Source organism: Ambystoma mexicanum, chromosome 4p, assembly GCF_040938575.1.
Source record: "Ambystoma mexicanum isolate Mex_15411 chromosome 4p, UKY_AmexF1_1, whole genome shotgun sequence".
Taxonomy (NCBI): domain Eukaryota; kingdom Metazoa; phylum Chordata; class Amphibia; order Caudata; family Ambystomatidae; genus Ambystoma; species Ambystoma mexicanum.
The window spans coordinates 997021571-997047584 of NC_090927.1; the positions used below are offsets into that span (position 1 = coordinate 997021571).

The following is a 26014-nucleotide window of genomic DNA, read 5'->3' on the forward strand; positions in this document are numbered from 1 at the left end:
AAGAGGGATTAGAGAGAGGTTGTGGATAGTGGGGGGAAATAGGCACACCGGTAAGCGGGCAAGGAAACCCCAAGATTGGATAGGAATGGGGGAGCACAAGGTAAATCCTAACCTATCTGAACCTATTCTTATGTATTCATATAACTCGAGACCTGCGTGACTACACACGCACACACACACACCAATATACCTGTCTCCTGGTCCTACGTAGTCAAGCACATCTTAATACATGTACCAAATAAACATTAACACATAGCAAACAATATGCCTTAAGCAGAATGAAACAAACAAATGGGAGACATCCCAACATGATATGACAAAACGCATGGCCCCTTGGGCAGGCATAAGCAACACATGAAGAAACATAAAATAGCACTCTGTAGCCAGCACTAGTTTGTAGTACTAGCGTGGCTTCCCAAAACTGACACGTATTTTCTCAGCACACATGATAGTTGTCTTTCCTCATGCTAAGCCCCTTTGCTTTAGCACCGTAAAGTCTGCACTTCCTTAATTGCCAAAGGTTTCATCAAGGCACATATAACCATAAAGCAAACCCATGCCTCGTGCCCGCATTGTAAATCACTCCCCGATTCTTAGCAAGGATTCTCAAAAGCATATAGCACACATAACTTCATATCCGTTCCCGCCTTGTACTTATCATTAGTCCGGGAGCCACGCGGGACCACCCGGACGAAAAATGCGCTGTGGAATAGAAGACCTGGCAGAGTGTCTGCCCTCCGACCTGCGTCGCCCTGATCTGCAGTCCGTCAAAATGCCATGTCAGGTAGCGAGCAGCAAGCCTCCTCCTTCAAAAGACTCACACAAAATAAGCTGCACATGCCATGCACCGTTGCCGGCTGATAAGCTGTTCCTAATTACGGACAGCTGGCAACGCGCGCGTAACCAAGGAACTGCATAAATACTCTAAGGCTGCTGTGAAGTGTAGTCTTTACATCCTGTATCTCGCAGGCCACTTCACCAAGCAAACTGCAACACCCCACGTCTGCCCCAGCCCTTATTCCTGACACCTGTGATGATGTCACAAGGCCCTGCAGACATCAGGCATCCTGTCCTCTTATCTGAAGGGGACCACCATTTAGATCTCAAAAGCTTCTATTTTTTCAGAGTTCAGCCTTGATTGCAGCCCCTGTTTTCACAACTCCTGCAGATAAATGAACTTCCAGAGACGACAAGTCTGGTGAAAGTTTGTTTTCAACACTATTAGCAGGCTTCTCTTTTTAGTGCAGTTGTAAATAGATGGGATGTAAGACAGGCTTGGAGTGGGGAGGTCCTCTGTGAAGTCTGCCCGACAACAAGCAAAAGCGGCTGTCTTCGGCCTGGATGAAATTTTCATGTGACCCATGGAAACAAAGTGGCCTTTTCTTTTACATTTTTGCCGTTTTTTTGTATGTGAAGCATAATATGCATTGCTTTTTGTCAGCACACTGTCAGTTCCCTGACATCTTTGTTAGCCGGGGAACATTTCTCTCATGTCTTTCTTTAAACTGCAAACGCCCATGCAAAGTCATTTTGGTGTCAGTGTTTGTAAATCCTGTTTTCGATGTGAAAGGGGCCTTTCAATTTCTTCTGTGACTGTGAATTAAAATGCTGCATTTCCTTTTGTAATGACAGGTAGGCCTTGTTCACATGGCACTTACAGAAACCACACATTCTGCCTTAATAGGTACATTTTCAGTGTAAAGGTTTTGTTATTTTTTTAATGAAGACTGGCAGGTCATTCTTCCAGTGTGCCCTTCAGTTCTGTTCGCTTGGGGCCTTTGATTAAACCACACAGGGCTCTAGGTATATTCTGCAACAATCTATCTTATATTTAAAGCATCGGCTCGAACTGTGGTGAACATGTGGCAATCCTCTTCCCCTCCCTGTAGCATGGCACAGGTATCCAAGGAATCCACCCTATACCCCACCCCAACGTCTAGACCACACACCTTAAAGGTCAAGCTGGGGACTTTGTCAGACTCGGGAGATGGGATCTGCACTTTGTGGGGACCATGTAAAGGCAAAACAGGGACCCCTCCCAACCTGGGGCAGTCTGCCTTCCAGGGCGGAAGCCAGGACCTAATTGGACTTGAGAAACCAGGCTGCCAATCTCAGCGACAGAGGGTATGGTTAGCACGGTAGGGGGAAAGGGAAGGAGGAGGAAAAGAGAAAGGTCTTGAGTTGTTTGTGGACCTTCAGATTTTTCAGTTCAAGACAGAGAGAGAGAGTGAGACTGTTCCATAGGAGAGAGCCATCTGAGGGGAGAGATCTGCCCTGCCCCCTGCTTGGAGAAGCCTTTGATCAGCAGAGAGTTGGAGCCAGAGGAACTAAGGAATTTGGACGGATAGTTAGTATTTAGTGAGAGAGGGCTGCATCTAGTGTGGTCCCAGGCCTAGACAGCCTTGTGGGTGATGCAAAGGGTCTTGAATTTGATCCTTCCAGCAACCGGGAGCCAGTGGAGAAATTTTAGAGCTGGAGACATATGGTTCCAGGGCTTGAGGACAAGAATAAGTCATGCAGCCCTATTCTGGAGTAGTTGAAGAGGATGGAGTGAAGAATGAGGCAGGTTGAGGAAGAGGCTGGAAAGGACCAGAGCTCTAGAGACATTGAGCTTCTGGGGGAAGGTGAGGAAAGGGAGAATGCCTCTAAGGAGGAGAAGTTGAAAGTGGGCCTGTATGGCAAGGTCCAGGATATGAGGAGTAAAGTAGAGAGAGGAGTCGAAGATGACCCCTAGATGTCTGGCCTTAGTGGAAGGAGAAGGGAGTGAGCCCATAGAGGATGGCCAGAGTGCAGGAGGGAGACGAGGAGCAGATATCCCGATAGGAAGAATCTCTGTTGTTCTAGCATTCAGACAAAGATCTTTGCAGGGGCACCAAGACTGAATAAAAGACAGGCAATCATGGGAGATGGAGGAGGAAGGGAAAGAGCAAGATGGGTGCTTGAAGAAGAGTTGTCATCTGCATAACACTGGAAATGAGGAGAGAAGGCAGAGATCAGGTGAGCAAGAGGTGCAAGGTCGATCTTGAAAAGCCACAGCGAGAGGATAGAGCACTGCGGAACACCACATGTAGAGAAAGCGGTGGCAGGGGTGATGTAGCCCAGAGGCACCTAAGAAGGGCGGTCAGTGGGGAAGTAGGTCAACCAATCCAGTGCCCGGTATGAGATACCGAATGTATCTTGGAGCTGCTTTATGACGATAGAATGGTTTACTGTGTCAAAGGCGGAAGAGAGGAAGGAGAATGAGAGCAGCAGGATAGTTAGTCAAGATTTGCGAGCAATTCTTCACTGGTGTTCAGGAGAGCAGTTTCCGTGCCTTTGGATGCTCGGAATCCAGATTGATGGTCATGTAAACAACCAACGAGCTCAGTGTGTTTGGTCAGTGCAGGACGAACAACTTCTTCAGGAGTTTCCTAAGGAAGGGTGTGGTAGAGATAGGGCGGTAGTTGGCCGGACACGAGGGGTCGGCTGAATTTTTTTTCAGGAGGGGGTGCACAAAGCAGTGCTTAAGGGAAGACTGGGGAAAAAGCCAGATGTTAAGGGGTGGCTGCAGAAGTCAGTAAGAACTGGAGCGAGGGAGGAGATGTTGGCCTTAACGGTTCTAGAAGAACAGGGAGAAACCTGTTTGAATGAGACCTTCATAGGACTATTCTAGAGATCTCATCCGTTGTGATAGGTGAGAAGGAGGAGAGAGTGGGTGGGGTGTGAAAGAGAGGCCAACGGAGGAAGGAGGACAGGGGGAGGGGTGGCAGAAGGGGAAGAAGAGCGGTCACAATGTCTGAATTTGAGGTGAAATGGGTGGCCAGTGCAGTACAGACTGCCTGAGAAGGGAGAGGTGAGGTGGAGACTGCAGATGGATTGGATGCTTCCTTGCGGATTTTGAAGAGTTCAGCCTTGTTGTTAGAGGCTTCAGAGATACATGCTTGAATGTGGGCCCCCTTTTTTGAACACATAGAGAGACGAAATTGCCTTTGGAGTAGGTGGTAGGCCAGTGGATGAGCCTGAGATCTGTCATTTCCGTTCAGCAACCCTGCACTTGTTTTCAGAGCGGCTAGCTCAGAATCGTACCAGCTGTTGCGGTTCGAGGCGGATCCTCATGACAGGGGCATGAATGTCAAGAGTGTTAGTGATAGCAAGATGAAGACTGGCAAGGATAGAGTCAGTAGGAGAGTCAAGAGGAGGGGAAGGAGGAGGGATGAAGGTGGAGGCAAATGTAGCAGCTCACACTTGTTTCATTGGTCGGATGACCGCGAAGGAGGCTGGCAGTGCTGATGGAGGCTCAGTCAGGGAGCCGAGGAGTCCCAGATGAGAAGAGAGGAGAGAGTGGTCAGACCAGGATAGAGGGGTAGTGAGAGGGTTGGGGAGCGGGAGATCAGAGGGGAAGAAGGCATCAACAGTGTGTCCGACGGAGTGGGTAGGGCCGGAAGTGAGAATAATAAGGGAGAGAGAGGTACAGAGATCACGGAAGAGTGAAGAGGCAGGAATAGTGTTGTTGAGGTGGATGTGGAAGTCTCCAAGGAGAACGAGTTTCTGATAGGATGTCGGACACGGGGCCAAGAGGTCTGTAGATAGTGGCAAGGGAGGGAGGGAGAGATGGAGGGAGAGACACCAAGAGGTAGAGACCGAGACACCAAGAGGTAGTGACCCACTCAGGGAAGATCAGGGCTACTCCACCACCAGGTTGGTTGGGCCAAGGCTTGCAGAGGATCTTGTAGCCATCCAGGACGAGGGAGTCAAAAGCAGTGACAGAGCTGGCATTGAACCACATCTCGGTGAGTGAGGACGTTGAGATCAAAGTGTTCAAGAAGGAGGCAGATGTCAGAAGAATGTTTGACAGCAGAACGAGTGTTTAGGGTGGCTAAGTGTAGCCGGTCACCACTTCTGAAGGTTTTCTGAAGCAGGGTACTAAGAGGTGGTACACCCATCACAGGTGGTGCAGAGAGAGAGGAAGGAGTAGTATCAGGAGAAGGTAGGAAGTTGATGAGGGCCAGCAGGCGCCAGTAAAAGAGAAAAGGATTGGGTTGAGTACCGTGGGCCATGACAGTACCGTTGTGATAGACGTTAATGATACACCTAGAGGATGAGAAGTATGCCAAGAGCACTTCCCATCTAGTGTCACCATTAATGGCTGAAGAGGAAAGAGGGGAGAGATCAGATGGGAGGTCCATAGGTTTGGAGAGGGGACAAAGAAGAGGATATCAGTCGGTATGTCTGGAAGTAGCACTAACATAGGTGTCAGCAATAGGTAGGCCAGGATTAGAGGCCAAGAGATCTTTTTTAACTTTTTTCCCCCCAGACTTTGTGAGAGAGGAGGGATAGGTGATAGAGTAACAGAATAGATGGAGTGTGCCATTGAGGTGAAGGAGACTGCAAATGGATTGGATGCTTCCTTGCGGATTTTGAAGAGTTCAGCCTTGTTGTTAGAGGCTTCAGAGATACATGCTTGAATGTGGGCCCTCTTTTTTGAACACATAGAGAGACGAAATTGCCTTTGGAGTAGGTGGTAGGCCAGTGGATGAGCCTGAGATCTGTCATTTCCGTTCAGCAACCCTGCACTTGTTTTCAGAGCGGCTAGCTCAGAATCGTACCAGCTGTTGCGGTTCGAGGCGGATCCTCATGACAGGGGCATGAATGTCAAGAGTGTTAGTGATAGCAAGATGAAGACTGGCAAGGATAGAGTCAGTAGGAGAGTCAAGAGGAGGGGAAGGAGGAGGGATGAAGGTGGAGGCAAATGTAGCAGCTCACACTTGTTTCATTGGTCGGATGACCGCGAAGGAGGCTGGCAGTGCTGATGGAGGCTCAGTCAGGGAGCCGAGGAGTCCCAGATGAGAAGAGAGGAGAGAGTGGTCAGACCAGGAGGGATAGACCAGAGAGGAGGGATAGGTGATAGAGTAACAGAATAGATGGAGTGTGCCATTGAGGTGAAGGAAAAGAGGCATATTTGAAGAGGCTGCACAATGCACGGGCAGACTCACCAGGTGGCCTAGCAGCCGAGGGAGGCATGAAGATGCAAAGATGTAAGGCACACCTAAATTCGAATTTCTCAAATGCACTAAAAAGCAGCACAAAATGGAGGCTGCACAGTTGTAAAAGCACACCTAAATTTGAATTTCCCCAAAAAGCAGCACAACATGGAGGATGCCCAGTTGTAGGGCACACCTTAGAGACAGACCATGCATCAGATTAGCAATGCAATGGAAGAGAAAGGCATCGACATTTGAGTAACAGGCCCACGTGTGGGAGGCAGCATTTGGCTGGACATGCAAGGCGTCTCATAGACAGCAGATTGAGTATGCATTTAAGGACAGTTGCAGTGGTAAAAGACAACGCAGCAAAGTTCGAGGAGATCATGGCCTTGCTATCTTCTGACGAGGGATAGCATTGCCTAAGCGCTCACCATAGATTGGGGGAGGCAGTCAATCAGGGCCTGCATGGATGCGTTCCACATGGTGGCGGGCCGCAATGGAGGCACACATGACTTGCTCAGCGCTACAAGAAATCGACTCCCGGTTCAGCAGAAAAGGGAACTTGTAACGCCAGACGTGCACATGCGAAAGGAACCACAGACCGACATGTGCGGGAAAACTTGGTGGGGGATAAGGGACGTTTTTGAAATGTTAAAGCTTTGTAACCTGGCCTCTAGAGAAAGAATAGCCGCAGATGGACCCTCCTAATCAGTTGACCATTGGAACAAGTGGTAAGGGGGATTGTTAGAACTAGGAAGGTAACAGTGTAAAAGGATAGCAAATGAGAGAGTATGGGTTGTATGAGTGAGGTCGATAGAAGTGGAGGCGGACTGAGAGACCAGTCAGTGGAGTGCTGAGGATTTGGTGGCAAAGTTGGTGCAGAATGCAGCTGTGTTGTTAGTTGTGAGAGAGTGTGGTACGGTTTGTACATTTGGAGAGAGGGGTGGGTGTGCACGTGTGTGGGCGGGTGAGGAGGTGAGTGGCTGATTGCAATATGAAGGGTGAGAGATAGAAGGTGGAGCGAGGCGGGATAGGAAATAAGAGGGGTCAGTACAGAGGAGTGGAGAGAGAGTGTGAACATCAGGAGACCGAGAGGAGGAAGACTAGTCTAGGGAGTGAGAAAGGATGGAGGAGGAAGAATGAAAGTAGAACAGAGGTACTAGTAAGATCAGGTAGAAGGGGAGAAATGGAGCCACTCAGGGTGTCTGGTTTTGTCACAATAAGGAATATCATTCCAATTTAGAAAACCTTGGAATTGCTAGATTAGGAAACTCTTGGAAGATACCCAGATGAAGCCAGATGCTTAAGACCTTTGCCTTTAGACCCTCACCTATAGCTAGCCTAAGATAGGGGTTACACATCGCTAGTTGCTACGCCTGGGGTTTAGGGACACCTGAGTTAGGGTGGAGGGAGCCTGCAGAAGGTTGGGAGAGGGAAGCCCATTAGTGGACCCTACCCGCAACCTGACCAGAAAAGAAAGTACATTTTTGTATTTGTGAAATAAAGACAGTGTGCCTGCTGAGTGTTCTGGAGGTGTCGGAGCGGCATACTGGAGACAAGTCTGTTCTCTCCCCTAACTGTTTTGGAGGCGGTCCTACTTTGCATGAACACTACACTCTCCCTAGCGGAATGCTGCGGAGTGCCTGCTGAGTTTTCAGTGCTTCAGGGTTTCAGCGTTTCTGCTGTGGTGCTATTGTTTCAACCTGCACATTATTTGTCCGAACTTTGGACTCTTGCATGTGGCTGTGAAGCGTCTTATCAGGTGACGAAAAACTTCTTTACTTGTACCAGGGCTGATTACTGCTTTAATCGATGACTGCGGGATAGTATCTATCGAATCCTTTGAATCAAGAACTTGGACCCACTTACCAAAAGCATTCAGTGACTGCAGGGTCGAGACTCTCTTCCCTTTGAGCCGAGTGTTTTGGGGGAGGAGGGGAAGATCTACACTTGTGTTCTTGTTTTTTGTAACATCAGTGGCTGTTGGAGAACTGACTGTGCTTGAGTAAGGTCAGGCTACAACTTTCTCATTGCTGCAGCTCTTCGCAGCAAGCCTTAGGTGATTTGACTGTGCAGTCGTTAGCAGCTTGAACTCCCTATTACTTTTTACTGAGTCCCAAATTGGTGTTACAACTGATATATACCTAACAAATACTCTTAGACAGTCTCAGGATGCTTTAGCGTCATCAATACCTGTACAAAACATCTCTCCACCGTTAATGGGAAACAAAAGAGAGGTGATATTTGCCCATGTGCCAATTATGAATTATGTCTAATTCAGCATCCGTGACCTCCACATACGCCCAAGTGCTCCATTCAGAGGAGTTTTTAGATGATTGCCAAAAGAATCCTAGTTCTGCTACTCAAATTATGAGGGGGGGGGAGGGCGCTCAGTTCACTGAAAAATCTAAAAGTAAACCAGCTACAAATCCATTCCAACGGTTTCATTCTCTGTGTTTGGTGAAAAGTTTTCTGAAACTTTGCAAAGATATGGACATTTCGCAGATGGCCAGAACTGTGTAGAATTCTAATCTGGTGGAAACTGACTTTGAACTCAAGAAACAATCAAGGTTATGACAATGCAGACACTCGCAATATCACACAGCATGAGGTGATCTACCACACGCCTAAAAATAGTAATCTCCATAATCAAATGGTCCTACCTCCTAAAAATGATTTGCTTGGCCCAGCTTCCATTTCTGCTTTGCATTTGGTTTTGGAGGTTATACGACAACACAAAGGACACTGTTGTCGCTAACGCAGATAAGCTTTTGGCTTTGGACAAGTACCTACAGAGCCTCTCGTCTGGGGTTAAAACCGGGGCTCTCCCTCAACCTGTTTTCTCTGTATTTGAACAGGAGGTAACGGGAAATACTATTATAGTCAATCAGAGTGGGACACAGGACTCCAACCAGCTAGTAACAGAACACACTCCTAATACGTCGACAGCTCTGGTCGAGTGCATTACACATTTGAGTGTTTCGTCTGTTTTATTTGATTCAATTAATGTCTCTACAAGATTAATCGATGCAATTGTATGTGTGGAGCAACTCATGAACACCAGAAAAGAACAATGTTAGAAGAAAATCAGCCTGCCTCAAAACCTACTTCTCGTAGTTTCTGTTGAAAATTGTTAGGGCAGCTTTCCCCAGTGGACAGTATTGTAGATTTAAATACTCAGAAATCATCATCTAAGGATTGTGTGCCATTGAATCCACAGTTGGTGGACAAGCATGTGGTAGGGAGCGGGAACTGTGACTCGGACAGAACTACCTTTCCCCGATACTAACACCACTAACCATTCCACCAGTCCACGGCCTACGACTTGTGATGTGGGCACTGACCCTGATATGATTGTTCATGTAATACAAGAAGATTTCTCTGACAGAAGGAATGATCCCACATATATGCTACTGTCTTCTTTTTATGTTTATCCATTTTCAAAAAGACCAAAAATCTAAAATACCTATGTTCTTAATAGCGGCAAAAAATACAGCGTTGCCCACTAAGGCAATTACCCCAAGTGTGAATAATTTATTTATTTTATTTATTTGAATTTATAAAGCGCACTGGCAGCCCAAGGGCATTGAAGCGCTGTTACAGGAGATTGACTTATTTACAGGTTACATGTAACGACATTGCTTGCTGGTTACATGAGGTGTAGCAATGTTGGAAGTAGGTACACTGGAATGCTTAAGCTCAAGGTGACATTGTTACTTAGATGGTATTTATAGGACAGTTGAGTGCATAGAGTACCCTATAGGTATATCAAATGGGAGTTCAAATGAATAGGCGTGTTTTGGTTCATTTGCAGAAAGCTAAATGGGAGGAGATTCCCCTGATGTTGGGTGGAAGGGCATTCCATTAGGTTGCAGCAAGGAAAGGGAAGCTGGCACCTCGGGCTCGCGCTCTTGTGACCTTGAGCACCGAGAATAGGTTTGTGTATGGGGTTCTGGTAGATCTTCCTGTGAGAGGAATGGTGAATCTCTGAGAAAGGTATGGTGGTGCTTGGTGGTGGATGTATTTATGGGCGAGAGCCAGGGTTTTGAAAATGACGCGTTCTTTGACGGGCAGCCAGTGTGCTCGTTTCCTGGCAGCTGAGATATGTGCCCTTCTTGGTATACAGGTGGCCGCCCGGAGTGCATTATTTTGTACAATTTGTTTTTTTTTCAATGTTTTTTAATGAGGTACCAGCCAGGAGGGCGTTACCGTAATCGAGTCGGGTGCCTGGCTATAGTTAGGCAGTTTTGCTTTGTAAGGAATGGTCTGGCTGCAGTGAGGAGTTTGGAATGGTAGGCCGCTGACGATGTAATGGCATTTACTTGCCTGGTCATAGAAAGGTTGGAGTCTAGGTAGACTCCCAGGGTTTTAACGGCTTGGGAGACTTTGATTGGTATGTTGTCGATGGTGAAGGAGTTGTAATGGATGTCAAGTGTTTTTAGTGTTTCTGGTGACCCGATTAGGAGGAGTTCCGTTTTGTCTCCACTTAGACAGAGCCAATTCTGTGCCATCCAGGTTTGGATCGTGGAGTAGATGGCGTTCAGGGTTTTGGAGTCAGCCCCATAGTCGCCAGAGAGTGTTAGGAGGATCTGTGTATCCTCAGCATAGTAAGTGTATGTGATGCCTAGTGAGTCGAGGATGCTGAAAAGGGGCCTGGTAAAGATATTATACAGGGTTGGCAAGATGCAGGAACCTTGGGGGCCTCTGCATTGGCGTCATGATACCAGGCCCAGCAGCCACGGAAGCAGGCATCATGCCACTTGGAGCATGCCCAAAAGCCCCAGTTAGGGGCTGTTTGGGTGCAGTCCTGGCGCCTGTGGCGCCAGGCTCATAAAGATAGTCAGTCCTGGCGCAATGGGCGCCAGGCTCATTATTGATAACTTACCTGAAGCAGACCATGCTGCATACTCACCTGAGGCAGACCATGCTGCATGAAGACTCAAGCCAAATGAGGCTTAGGAGGGACTATTTTACTGAAGGGTCTATTTTGTTACTTGGGTGTGGCTGTGGAAGAATACTTACCTGGATCTTCTTCCAAAGCTATTTAAACCACGCCCGGACAGCCACACGTGCTTCGCGTTATTCTGCTTGCTGCAGCGTAACGCTCACCGTGTTTTCAGCAGCTCCAGTCTTCAGCCACGCCCGCTTCAGTCCTGGGACTCCTGAAACAAGAAGAAAAGAAGGATAAAGGTTAGAACAGGAGTTTTAACTTTAATCCTTACCTGAATCCTGATCCATTTCGCCACGGAGCTGAAAGACAGAAGTCTTTGAAGCATCGCTTCGCATTCCTACGGCGCCGCGCTGAACTCACCTGCTTGGCGGTACTTCAGCATTCCATCACGCTCTCTCCATCTCGCGGCCGCCCTCCGACACCTAAGGAGACAAAGACAGCAAGGTGAGCAAGGGGACTCTCTAAGGCTATACAAGCTACCCCCAAGGACTTACCTGATTTACCACGGGGGGTATTCACTTCATCTCGGGTCGGCGCAGTCAACTCTGCTTCATCGCCGTACCCCGGCCCCTAAGGGGAAAACCACAATAGACTTACCTGAATCTTACCAATTGCCATTTGGAAATCTTCGAGTGGACCTGCAAGGAATCGGACAGAGTGAAGATCAGACATTTGAACTCTTATGAACAATTGGACTTTAGAGTCAATACTGGAACTCGCCAATTCCTCTACGCCAGTGAAGTAACTGGTCATCAACGCGCCCCTGCGGTCGACGCAGGATGTAAAGCTCATCCTTCCAAACCATCAGGTGAGACTAAGGAGGGGACATCAAGAGTGATCTGTGGGAAGACAACGGGAGTGGGGAAGGTGGGTTGACACTCAATTCCGCGGGTGGTTAATTCCTCTTCTCCTTTGCAGAAGAATATTCCTGCGAGCCAGACAAACTAGGCTGAGCGGGCCAGTCCAGTCAGTCATCTCGGCACTACACGTCACGCTGGTGGAAACAACAGCGGCCCAGTTCCGGTCGACGCCCCCGTGGGAACCAGGTGAGCGTAACAGAACGCGAAGCCTACCCACAAATACCCACCTGGGCGTCATGGAGACCTCGGAAACTGATCAGTTGGCCCAAATATTAGGGGAATTAAGGGCCGAAGTGCATTCCGCCCGCCAAGAAACCAATGCCCTCAGGAGGGAACTGATAGTGTCAAAAGAACAAACTGATGAGTTGGCCAGACAACTATTACAGAGCCAGGCTGGACAAACACCTCTACCAGGACTTGGGACAAGTCCAGCTCCTGTACCATCGAGTAACCCGGTGCAGATAAATTTACCTGGAGCCGTTCCTTTGGCTCCGCCTGAACGCTTTGCCGGAGACCCAAAAGGGTTTGCAACATTCATGAATCAATGCCGTTTGCACTTTTTATGTAGACCTGGAGCTTTCCCAAACGATCAGGCCAAGGTAGCCTTTGTACTGTCATATCTCAGCGGCGGATTGGTCCATTCCACTAGTTAACCAGGATGACCCGATTCTTTGAGATTTCCAGGGATTTCTAACAAGCATGGAAAGACTATTCGCCCGGCACTCCCGAGGACAGGCTTTGGACAACAAACTTTTATCCCTACGTCAAGGTAACCAGGATCTTTTATCTTACATTGCAACTTTCAATAGATTAGTAGTGGAAACCGAATGGCCTGAAGCCAAGCGAATCACATTATTCCATCGAGGACTTCGGGGAGAACTCAAAGATGTTTTGGCCCAAATCGTGAACCCGCCTCAAGACTGTGCTGAATATATAGATCTAGTTGTCCAACTCGATCACAGACTTCAAACCAGGAAGGCCGACCGAACCAAGTTTGAGAACAGGGTGTTGGTTAAAACCCACGTAAGCTCCAAGGGAGTAGATGTCTCAGAACCTATGCAAATCGGGGGGGTTAAAGGACCCTTAACCCAGAAGGAAAGAGATAGAAGACGGCAACTGCAATTATGTTTATATTGCGGAACTACTGGTCATTTTCTTCGGAACTGCCCTGTAAAACCACCCAAGAAAGTTATAGGAGCAGCAGACGAAAACCATGTGAAATCTGACTCGGGAAACGACCACGCCCGGCAAGCGTAGAGGTCCGCTTGCCGAGCTTGAAGAAAGACACTCTGACCTCGCATTTCACCATACCCATGGTCCTTGTAGATCCAGAGCAGCCATCACGCATGCACGCGGTAAAGGCGTACGTAGACAGTGGAGCCATAGGAAATTACTTGGACTGGGAATTGGCTACCAGGATGAATCTATCTCTCACCCGCAAGACCTCGGCCGATGTTGTCACCACTGTAGATGGAACGGAAATTGCCTCTGGACCCGTAACTCATTCCACTGCAGAGATGACATTGCTGAGCCAAGATGGGCATCGAGAGGCTATGGTGTTTGACTTAATCAAGGCCCCACAGTTTCAGCTGATACTGGGGATACCTTGGTTGGAAAAACATAATCCCTGTATTGATTGGCGAGAGAAGAGACTAACCTTCCCAGAATGTGCTCACACCTGCTACCCAAGGAAAACTCAAAACTCAGTCCTGGCCCCAGTAATTCCAGTAGCCATACAATTACCTGTTGAATATCAAGACTTTCAGGATGTCTTCCAAAAGGAACAGGCAAACACCTTACCACCTCACAGATCGTATGATTGTCAAATAAATCTTGTACCTGGAGCACAACCACCTTGCAGCAGAATCTATGCCCTTACGGAACCCGAAAATCTCCATTTGCGCCAGTACCTAGACCAGTACCTTGCTAATGGCTTCATTCGGCCGTCCAAGTCCCCTGCATCTTCAGCTTTCTTCTTCGTACCGAAAAAGGAAGGCGACCTTAGAACATGTATAGACTACCGCGCACTGAATCAGATAACCATCAAGAATCGATACCCACTGCCTTTGATCCCAGAACTACTAGACCAGGTGAAGGACGCTTGTATATACACGAAACTAGACCTTCGGGGGGGGCATATCATCTGGTACGTGTCAAAGAGGGTGACGAATGGAAGACTGCTTTTCGCACCAAGTACGGACTATTTGAGTACCAGGTGATGCCCTTCGGACTATGCAATGCACCAGCAGCCTTCCAGTTCTTCATGAACGATGTCCTCCGAGAGCTTATCGACGTTTGTGTGGTTGTTTACATCGACGACATCTAGTATACTCTTTATCAGAATCTGAGCATGTAAAACACGTCCGAGCAGTCCTAATCCGGATGGATACACGAAAAGTGGATGCCATTCTTAATTGGCCTTCGCCAAGTTCAATCAAAGGAGTTCAAAGCATGCTTGGCTTTGCCAATTTCTACCGCAGGTTTATCCCGGACTTCTCGCACATTGTACATCCCATTACAACGCTATTGCGAAAAAACAAACGCTTTGTGTGGACAGAGGAAGCCGAGAACGCCTTCCAAGAGTTAAAAGCTAAATTCACATCTGCTCCCATATTAAGACACCCGCGCCCCGAGCTTCCCTACATAGTGGAAACAGATGCATCCAGTTCAGCCATGGGAACAGTCCTTTCCCAAAAGGATCCCGAAACTAACCAGCTTCACCCAGTGGCGTTTTGGTCAAGAAAATTTTCAGCCCCCGAATTAAACTATGCCATAACCGACAAGGAGCTGCTGGCCATCAAGTCCGCCTTCAAGGCTTGGCGGCACTATCTACTGGGTGCCAGACATACCATCACGGTCATCACCGATCACCGCAACTTACAATACCTAAAGACAGCCAAAGCCCAATCTTCGCGCCAACTCCGTTGGGCATTGTTCTTCGCCGAGTTTCATTTTGTAATAACCTATCGACCAGGTTGTAAGAATGGTAAAGCAGACGCCTTATCATGGATTGGAACGGGAGAAGCAGAAATAACTTTAGAACCCGTACCCATAATTCCGGAACAGAGAATCCTTGGCCTGACATCCATACAGACACTGGAGGACATTCAAAACAAGATCCACCAACTCTTAGATTCCGTTGCCCTACAGGACTGGGCAAAGAAAGGTCCAGAGTACTCTGTCATCGATGATTTACCTTATTACCAAGGCCGGCTATTTTTATCGCAAAAAGAACTACAGGAACTTGTCATTTCCCATTACCATGACACCTTAATAGAAGGGCATCCGGGTATTGCAAAAACCGAAGCTAAAATTAGGAAGCAATTTTGGTGGCCCATGTGGCGAAAGGATGTCAAGTCATTTGTCATGTCTTGTGGCATTTGCGCACAAAATAAAGGGCAAAAGAAAAAACCTGCTGGATTATTGCAACCATTAGACATACCACCTACCCCTTGGCATACCTTGTCATTAGACTCTATCACGGATTTACCCCCGTACCAAGGTTACAATACCATTCTAGTTATTGTAGATCTTTTTTCTAAAATGGCCCACTTCATTCCTTTAAAAGGGATACCTTCAGCTTCAATCCTGGCCAAGGAATTCCTTGAAAATGTTGTCCGCCTGCATGGCTTTCCTTCAGTGTTAATTTCAGATCGGGGCAGTCCATTCATTCCACATTTTTGGAGGAAATGCTGCCAACTGGCACAAATTGATGTTAGGCTTTCGACCAGTCACCACCCTCAGACCCACGGTCAAACGGAGAGGACCAACCAGACTCTTGAACAATACCTCCGTTGTATGCTACATCAGTCTGAGGGGAATTGGAAAGACATTCTGTGGATCGCAGAGTATGCGTACAATAATTCCGTACACTCAGGAACTGGACAAAGTCCTTTTTTTACCATTTATGGGCACCATCCTCGAACCTCGGATTTGGACTCATCCCAGCATTTAGAGATGCCCGCAGTGGACCATCTCCACGCTGTTATTACACAAGCCTTTAAAGAAGCAACCATCCATTTGCAAAAGGCTAAGGAAAAATACAAAAAGGATGCGGATCAGCACAGAAGGGAAGCTCCTCAATACCAAATAGGGGTCCAATATGGTTAGCCACTAAGCACTTACCACTCAAGGGGACTCTGACCTTTAACCCCAGGTATTTGGGACCTTTTTCTGTCAAGGCAATTATTAACCCAGTGGCCGTCAAGTTGGACCTACCTGCTCATATGCGAATCCATCCCGTCTTCCACGTGTCTCTTTTGAAGCCAGTGCAACCAGGAACTAGGCTAACCACTCCACCTGAACCTATCCTCATAGACGGGGAGCCCGAGTTCGAAGTCAAGAATATTTTGGACTCAAAAAGAGTGAGATCAAAACTCTTTTACCTAATTGACTGAAAAGGTTATGGTCCGCAGGAAAGGTCTTGGGAACCTAGTGACCACGTGCATGCACCTCGTTTAGTGAAGAGGTTCCATCGGGAATTTCCAGACAAACCACGGCCAAGGGGGAGAATGACTTTTGAAGGGGAGTGCTGTCATGATGCCTGCCCCCGGAAAACCAGACCAGGCCCAGCAGCCCCAGAAGCAGGCATCATGCCACTTGGAGCATGCCCAAAAGCCCCAGTTAGGGGCTGTTTGGGTGCAGTCCTGGCACCTATGGTGCCAGGCTCATAAAGATGGTCAGTCCTGGCGCCATGGGCGCCAGGCTCATTATTGATAACTTACCTGAAGCAGACCATGCTGCATACTCACCTGAGGCAGACCATGCTGCATGAAGACTCAAGCCAAATGAGGCTTAGGAGGGACTCTTTTACTGAAGGGACTATTTTGTTACTTGGGTGGGGCTGTGGAAGAATACTTACCTGGATCTTCTTCCAAGGCTATTTAAACCACGCCCGGACAGCCACACCTGCTTCTCGTTATTCTGCTTGCTGCAGCGTAACGCTCACCGTGTTTTCAGCAGCTCCAATCTTCAGCCACGCCCGCTTCAGTCCTGGGACTCCTGAAACAAGAAGAAAAGAAGGATAAAGGTTAGAACAGGAGTTTTAACTTTAATCCTTACCTGAATCCTGATCCATTTCGCCACGGAGCTGAAAGACAGAAGTCTTTGAAGCATCGCTTCGCATTCCTACGGCGCCGCGCTAAACTCGCCTGCTTGGCGGTACTTCAGCATTCCATCACGCTCTCTCCATCTCGCGGCCGCCCTCCGACACCTAAGGAGACAAAGACAGCAAGGTGAGCAAGGGGACTCTCTAAGGCTGTACAAGCTACCCCCAAGGACTTACCTGATTTACCACGGGGGGTACTCACCTCATCTCGGGTCGGCGCAGTCAACTCTGCTTCATCGCCGTACCCCGGCCCCTAAGGGGAAAACCACAATAGACTTACCTGAATCTTACCAATTGCCATTTGGAAATCTTCGAGTGGACCTGCAAGGAATCGGACAGAGTGAAGATCAGACATTTGAACTCTTATGAACAATTGGACTTTAGAGTCAATACTGGAACTCGCCAATTCCTCTACGCCAGTGAAGTAACTGGTCATCAACGCGCCCCTGCGGTCGACGCAGGATGCAGAGCTCATCCTTCCAAACCATCAGGTGAGACTAAGGAGGGGACATCAAGAGTGATCTGTGGGAAGACAACGGGAGTGGGGAAGGTGGGTTGACACTCAATTCCGCGGGTGGTTAATTCCTCTTCTCCTTTGCAGAAGAATATTCCTGCGAGCCAGACAAACTAGGCTGAGCAGGCCAGTCCAGTCAGTCATCTCGGCGCTACACGTCACGCTGGTGGAAACAACAGCGGCCCAGTTCCGGTCGACGCCCCCGTGGGAACCAGGTGAGCGTAACAATTGGATAGTGCTGGGGTGTGCGCATGCAAGGTCTGAGAAGACTTTCATGACTCTACCTTGGAGGAAAGACGTGATCCATGCTGTCGCTTTGGGCAAGAAGTGTGCAGTGGTTGAGAGGTGTTAGCATGAGGTTTTATGGTCGACAAGATCAAAGGCCGCCGAGAGGTCGAGGAGTAGTAGTGGGGCTCGTTTCCCAGAGTCTCTAATGTTGTCCATTTGGTTCTTGAGGTCTAAAAGGGCTGCTTGGGTTCCATTACCGGGGCAAAAGCCAGATTGGTGGAGACTGGGGAGATTGTTTGCTTCAAGGAACTGTTGAACTTGCAGATAGGCTGCTTTGTCTAGTATCTTTAAGAGGAAGGGTACCCTGGTGATAGGCCTATAGTTACCCGGTACGGTTGGGTCTATCGTGGGTTTCTTTAAGAGAGGTTAGAGGTTTAATCAGAGGTTGGTGCATAACAAAGTGACATGTAATGGTGCTAGGATAGGACCTACTGTGGATTCAAACCTACTTCTTGCTACACAACTGCCTTCTCTGGAGTGCTCTCCTTTGGCCCAGACAAATGCAATTCCCCAGAGCCGGGCAATGAATCAAAATGTATCGTATTCATCTAAAATTATACGGCGGGGTCCAACATACACACACATGGGTTGACAAGACTGAATCGGCTTAAGATTCTGGAGATATTCCAAATAAATCCTTCTCTAAGAGCTCTGCACTCAAAAGATATAGATCTAATCTCATTCCCACTGGTCGATAACAATCGTATGGTATCTTATTTCCATTCAGAGATTGTTGCGAACATGGTCTGGGGCCAACAGAGTAATTTCCACTCTTTGGGAAATGATCTTACTGAAATAAAATCATTAGAGGAAACCAAGACATACTTGTTGCTCCCCGTTCCAAGTCGAAAGTAATTGAAACCAGGTCATTTAACAGAGAGTGGCTCCAGTCCTTCGGGCCCCTTGGACAATCAACCAGTCTGTTTATCTAAGGAGGGTCAGGACTGGTCTTGGATAGAGTCGGCTCTTAAAACCTTTGCAGCTTTAAAGCAAGGCCTGAATCAATCCTAACCGTCACCAATTAAGTGTTCTACTATGGAACGTATGTTGTCTAACGAATCTAACTAGGATGTAGAACGATTCTATGTTGCTGCAGACTTTTAACATTTTTTTTCTTTCAGGAAACCATGTTCATCGCTAAGATTGACTAGTAGTGCTATTGTATTTATAGCCTTCGAGCCTCTAGAGCCGACACTGATCGACCGAGTGGAGGTTTGGCTATAGCTATTGACATTACATTAAATTAAACGACAGGTCTCTGGTTCTCAAAGGAGGGAGTTCTGGCGGTTTGCATTAAGGTGTTGGAGTCAAACCAAGAATTCCTTCTTGTCAACGTGTACTTGAATCTGGCAAAGCAATCTATCGAGACACACCAACTATTTCTGAAAAACGTATTTGACTCTTGGTTATCGGAGGGTCGTGAACATGAGATAATTGTTGGGGGTGGACTTCAACGCAAACTGCGCCGAAGGCTATAAATACAACAACTCCACATGCATTTCTTCTCACACTCGGACCAGCATTATGAGGGGAGTGAAATTGGACTTGTTTATGTCTGACTGGGATCTGTTACACCTTTTGCATAGCTCATCCAATATGTACTCCTTGCATAGAGGTATGACAACATTCTAGCTGGACTTCTTTTGTCTCCTCTTCTCTCAAAAATCAATGTGGGAATGTATGTCTTCATGACCGCTCTCTGTGGGACCACTTGATCATCTACTTTACTCTGCAACTTAGCTTTAGTAAACCTGAGCTCTGTCCAGCTCTGTTCCCAGTGGTTCCCGATAGAAATGGTCTAACGTGTAGATGGGACAATAGTAGGTGTAAAAAGTTAATGGATGGCTTGCATGAGAGAATAGGTTATTCATGTGATGCATTCTATGACAGTATATGTTGAGACACAGAACTTTATGTGGATTCTGTGGTGTATGATTCGCTGGATAGTCTTATTGCTGAGTGTCTTAAAAGTTAATCTTTCGATTATGATGCCTCTATCAATAAGACCTACCCTCACCACTTTGACACTAGCATTTGGGGCATAAAACACGATAAACGCAAGAGTATTAAGACCTTAAGGGAGAGAGGCCTTCAAAAGGATGATTATTTGAGTGCAAAGAGGCTTATTTGTCAGGGTCATAAAAACTTTGACATCTCTAAATGCTGAAACTCCTTATAACCTCAGACACTAGGCAATTTTGGGTGTGCATTAACATGTCGGGACATCCTAAGCATCTGACGGGTGGCAGTATATCTGAACAAATGTGGGTTTGTTTCTTCATGAAGAAATGTAACTTACTTTCTGACTTCTCTGAGTCTCAGGACCCCACAGAAGGCCCTATTGTTGCTGGTGCATGCCCATGGGACTTGGATGATCTTATATGGGCCATTACTAAATTAAAACCTTCAAGAGCCCATGGTCCTAATGGACTTCAACCTTTTATCCTGAAAAAAGACCCAGTCCTATGGTCGTGACTTCTGAAGCCCGACTTTGATGCAATATTCAAAACCCACAATATAGCTTTTTCCTGGTCCCATTAGACTATTATACCGATATACTAAAAGGGGATCTGGCTGATCCTATTAATTATAGGCCTATAGCCTTGATTGATTCATTAAGCAAGGTCTTTGCTCTCCTTCTTCTAGGAGACTTGAATAGTTCATTGAGCCAGCTTAGTATTTTGTCACGCGTCCAAGTGGGCTTTTAAACGGAATATGTGAACTCCACTGAATGCTACTATCTTGGCACACTTGCTACACAATGTTAAACACAGTCAGGTGGGTAATGCCTATATGGCTTCTTTGGGCATGTCTTCAACTTTTGCTTGTGGTACGTTCTAAGCTGAGGACCAAACTACAATGTTCCCCCTAAATTGATTAAATTAATTGCACTGCTCCACAAAAAGTCAGTTTTGAGGATTCGCCTGGACCAAGAAGGGGCGCTGTTGAGATTTATTCCTTTTAACCTGGGTCTAAAAGAGGGGTGTATCCTGGCCCCGTACTCTTCAATGTCTACCTTAGTGACATTGGGGAATTGGGCAGGCCGGAGACAGGTCCCCTGTGAGGATGGGGCTTTTGAGGATACATTGGCTTGCATTCGCTGATGACCTCATACTGTTTGATAGAACTCAGAGGGTCTGCAACAAACTCTTCATCTATTCCACTCGTACACTCTAAAGAATAATAGAATTTGCAGGCACATTGCTCCAAGTCCAAAGTCGTGGTGGTCTCCGGGTGAGCAAAGAGCTGAGCTGGTTGCCTCTATATGCTGTCTGGGGTATAATTTGTCGAATACTGACTGTCTCTATAGAAATGTGGACACTAACACTGAAAGATAGGCTTACTCCCCTTATCTCTCATATGAAACGTCTGTACGTGAAACTGTGCACATTTTCCATCATGCCTACTTTGAAATACTAGTTGTTGAAAATCTAGCCAACCCTACTGTATGGATTGGATATGTCCCTTTTTAGTTCTTGGGACATACCTTGACTTGTACGTTTTCAAAAACAAGATGCACAATTTGTGCACACGTGTTGATTGATCTGAAGAAGAGTTAACAAACAACCTAGATGCGGTTTAATGCTAATTATTTAGAGCGAATCGGAGGCTTACTCTTGAGCTACTTCCAACGTACTCCACCTACTCTGAATATGCCAAGTTTCTACGCGAAAAAGATCTTACTTAAAATGCTTTCCTTGCAATAAACTGCACTCCCACATATTTATTTTAAATAAATACAACCTCTCAGTCTCACAATATCTCTCATATCATGGGATGACGATATTAAGGAATCACAGTGGACCATGATATGATGTGAAGCGCTGTTTTGCATAATCAGAACTTTTAAACATCAAACATTAATGGAAACCGTTTGGGGCCCTCAAGGGGTTTCACATGGCACATATACTATTTCCTGAGAACAAATCCTCAGGTTTAAGGCATTGTACCCTTTCAAGAAGAAAGTGTTCCCTATGAAAGTAGTTCAGACATTGCTCTGTTGGTAGCACATGGGTGCAGCATGCAGGAGCAGAATGAGAAGTCCTTAAGGACCCACGCTTGAATAAAAGGCAGATCATCCTGATTGTGATCAAGGTTACTTTGGGCTTTTTTCTAGGTCTAATACTAGCTTAGCAATGTCTGGTAAACTGTTTCCCTTCAACGATGTGTCTGACTGACAGATTCAAGAGAAGCGTCTTCAGCACCTTTGTAAAATATAAATACACAGCAGGAGAGATCTGTGTTAGTAACAGGGCTTTACAATCTATCTAAGCGGGAACAGAATGTTTTCAGTTGTCGGGGTTAGTTAACTATGTTGGAGAAGGTACATTTCCACTGATTGGAGGCATTTATCAGTTGGTGATGCCAGTGTTTTTTCATTGCTTTTTAAATTAATTGCACTTATTTTTCCATCTAAAAGCTGCGGTTGAGTGTGACACACTAGGATTTGACGAAATGTGTTCTCATTGCATTTTAAGTGAGTAGCACCTAAATTGGTTTAGCAATGTTTATGGCGCTGTGAAATGGCAAAGCAGTGGCAACAAGTGCCATATAAATATAGGTTATTATTTTTGATGAAACCAGAAAACATTGCTTGATATCTGGATTACATTTTAAATCCTATTTTGTTCATACTTTATGTGTAGGTGTATACAGTTTACGTGATTTATGTTCAATTAAATTGTATAACTGTGTAGCATGTACTTGCTGACTTAAGTGCCAGGCCGTGTATATACCTGGATCTCCCAGGTATTCCAAATAATGCACTGTCACAGAGCTGGTTGGAACTAAGAAGTGCACCAAAACATAGATTTAAGTTCCAAGTGATTATCTTTGGAGTAAAGCGCTATATAAACCTAATAAATACAAATACAAATTAACGAAAAATAATTATAAAACTGGCCCAACTTAAATGGGAACTGGATCGATTTCGGAATGTTTTCCTCTCTCTCTGCTTCTGGGAAGTTCACGCAATGTTCTTCCCGTTACCCCGGGCTCCCGACTTTGCCGCCTTGCAATTTTCCTTCACAATCCTTAGTGTTTGAGAGGTGTTCCGTCAGCCCTCCTCAGTTCCCCGAGTGTTGTAAGCTTTAGGGTTTCCCGAACCCTTTTTCATTGCATGATTTTCTGCAGGCTTTTTAGGGTCTTGTACCCCAATATTGATTCGAGCTTGTATTCTTGCTAGTAGATGGGTCAGTGGAGGAGGAGCTGGCAGGGAGGGCTGCAACATTACCCCTTTCAAGTTTGTCCTGCCTGGGGCCCCTTGTGGTTCTTGCCCTCTCACCTCTTTGACCTAGCAGTCCCCCGTCTTATTGCTTCTCCCAACTTCTGGGCTTGCCTAACTGTGACCTGTCCTTTTCTGTTATCACTGTGGGACTGCTCCCATCCCTCTCTCAAATCTTCCTTTCACCACCCGTTGTTGCACCTCCCCTCCCCCTCTTCTGTACCACCGTCACTTGCTGATATTACCACCTCCTCCATCTTCACATCCTAAGGTTACAGCCTCCGTTTGTGTCACATCCTCTGCACTCTGCCCGCCACCTGATGTTGCCACCTCATGATGTTGCCTCCTGCTTCTCCTTTCTAATTAGCTTCTTTTCCCCTGTAACCCTCCCCCTTCTCTCCAGCTTGTGCTCATCTTCAGCTGCCTTCATACTCCAGCCTCCTGTTCCAACAACGTGCACAAATTGACTGGGGTCCATGACTTTTATAGTGCGCTTTGTGTGTGTCTGCACCAGTGTAGTAATTGTGGCAGAGTTGGGATTGGCTGCCGTTTCTGGTTCCACCTGGCCTCATTTTGGGCCGAGGGGGCCAGACGTAGCCTTCATTTGGCCTGTATGCCGTATTAGATTCCACTCCTCCTTTCCTGCCACTCTTTAGTTGTGCCTGTGCAGTCTCCAGTTCTCCTATTTCCGCAGTGTGTGATTTGTAGCTTTAAAACACTCTTTGTAAGCTTTTAACATGCCCTGAACAAACGGGAAATGCCGACTTGATGTAAATTTGCCACATGTGATCATCAGCAAAGCAATGCTACCCCTGGAGACCGTGAATGTGTAACTGTGTCTCGCATGCTGAGAAATCGGCGGTTGGCAAAGCACAAGAAGGCAACTTTCTATCATGTTTCTCTGGAGTTCACAGAGACTCCCCGGGCTTTGAAGTGACTTCCCTGAAACCACAGATTAGACTGTTAGTATAAGACAAATGTTACTACTGGTGTGTGAATGAAATAGATTTTGGACAAAGTGAAGCTTTTGTTTTTGCTTTCTAGAACTTTGGGCCTGCCAACAGCACGCTTCGGGCTCTCTTGTTTGTGGACGGGTTCTTTAGAAAGGGGTTGTGTGATTGTCCCCTTCCATGCAGCAGGACCCAGTGGAGACTGACCAGGGGTTTCTTCCCATATCCAGATCCAGGCCCATTCTCAACTGGCTCTGCGGGGGGAGGAGGAGGAGTCCCCTAAGTCTCCCCGGTGGTGTGCAGCCAGGAAGGGGTTTGGCACCATGCTGGATGGAGTCATTAACCAGGCTGAGCCCTGGATTGTTGCTTCCATCGGCTGGACTGTAAACCAGATCACAAAGGGCCCATTGAGATGAATTGTCAGTTCCAATTAAGTTAGACTTGGTAGAAATCTCTTGGATCATCATGCCATAATGTATCTTGCTTAGAGCTACTTCAGCGCTTGTAGTGTCAGTGTTAGTAGTGAGGCCTTAAAACAGAAGCCAGATCCATACTTCCTCCACCATTAAAACCATTGAGACTATCAACAATACTGCATAGAGGTGTCGGATCTATTGTTGTGGCAGGCAAATGGGTATGGCTTCAGCAGATGCAGTGCGATTAGGAGATTTTATTCCCAGCCTTCCATTAACGTAAACAAATAAAAAAACAAAAAATGGTCTGTTTTTAGGCCTGTATGAAACTTGTAAATTCGTGCCTGCCGCCACAGATTTAAAATGGTTTTGAAACTCCCAGTGTTAAAATGTGTGTTGTATGTGTCAGGTGCAGCAAAACCAACTCACGTGGCACTTTAGGAACCACTAATCTTGTGCTTGCATTTTTTGAACCTAAGAATTCTGATCATTTTTTCATCTCCATTTTTAGCAGATGGCGTGAAGAAGTTTCAGTTGGTGATCCATGGCATTGAGCCCCTGCTGGAGACGCCAGTCCAGTGGCTAAGTGAACATCTGAGCTATCCCGACAACTTCCTTCATATCAGCGTGATTCCCCAGCCCACGGACTCGGACTGACCGCACAAACTCTTCTCTCAACCTGGGGCATGTCGGACTTTTTTTGACTTTTCTCATTCTTGGTGGATTAAGCCGACCCAAAAAACGTGTGCTGCTGCAAGCCACACAGGAAGAAGGACTTTCCATCGCAAGCGAGTCTCTGCACCGGCGTCACCAAACCTCCGCTGCAACAGCGCCGTCTCCACAGGACCACTGAGAGCCTGCTCTCCTCGCGCGAAGATGAAACGCCTGCAACTCGAGGAGCCACTCGGAAACTTGCAGACCACTCGATGTGTACTTCCTTTAGCAAACGGGGGGAATTTCTTAGCATAATTATGGGTGCAACGTGGAGATAAATTTAAAACTTTCAATGTTTCCGAAAACTGTACTGAAGGAACCAAACTGCAACGACGCAAGATGACATCATTTTTTGTAAAAGAGGAAATATATGTGCAGTCATCACTGTTTACGAATGTGATGTTTACAGTATGCCTGATAGCATAGGCAAAAACCGTTGTTTTTATTTTGGTAAGATGAGTCATTTCACCCTCAGACCATAGGTTTTTCAGACCATAGGTTTTTCACTTGGAAGCACCACCGCGTCCATTACGCCAATTGTCGTAAGGCACAAACTATGCATTAGACTAGCACTATTCTATGTGTCCTCATTCATACTAATTTTCAGTAAAAATGCATCATTCGTCTTGGGACTTAGCATTGTAATTCTTTATTTCTGGTCTCCACAGGTCTACATCCTCGCACTGCTCCATCCCCTGGCTTGCGGCATAGAGGTGCCAATGCTTCACCAATGCATGATTTTAAGGTCACACACGAAGCAGACAGCGTCAACTTGTCTTGGCCTCTTGGCCTCGATACAGTAGTTTAGTTTTCCTCTCTACCTTACAATCCTAAGTGATGTTCCTCTCTACCTAAACCCTAACGGATGTGGTTCCCTGCTACTACTACTGCAACGGCTTCTTTCCTGGAATCCATGAGCACCGATCTTCTCATCTTGGCCTCCTGTAGTTGGCTCTCTTAACACATGTGTTCCAGCTCCCCATATCTGGCTGGACGTTTGAAGATCCTGTACTTGCTTAACGACATTGTC

General features: G+C 46.8%; 1 protein-coding gene across 2 annotated transcripts in view; it reads left to right on the forward strand.

The window, feature by feature from the left end:
• Nucleotides 1–25616, forward strand: part of ATG5 (autophagy related 5) — a 1002579-nt gene extending 976963 nt beyond the window's left edge. Inside the window, exon 8 of one of the 2 annotated variants that reach the window (XM_069606579.1) lies at nt 24782–25616. In XM_069606579.1, coding sequence (XP_069462680.1) covers nt 24782–24927 — 146 coding nt within the window. In that variant the 3' untranslated portion in view covers nt 24928–25616. The remainder of the gene's footprint in view (nt 1–24781) is intronic. The other variant, XM_069606580.1, reaches the window with a different exon arrangement.
• The last annotated feature ends 398 nt before the right edge of the window (nt 25617–26014 follow it).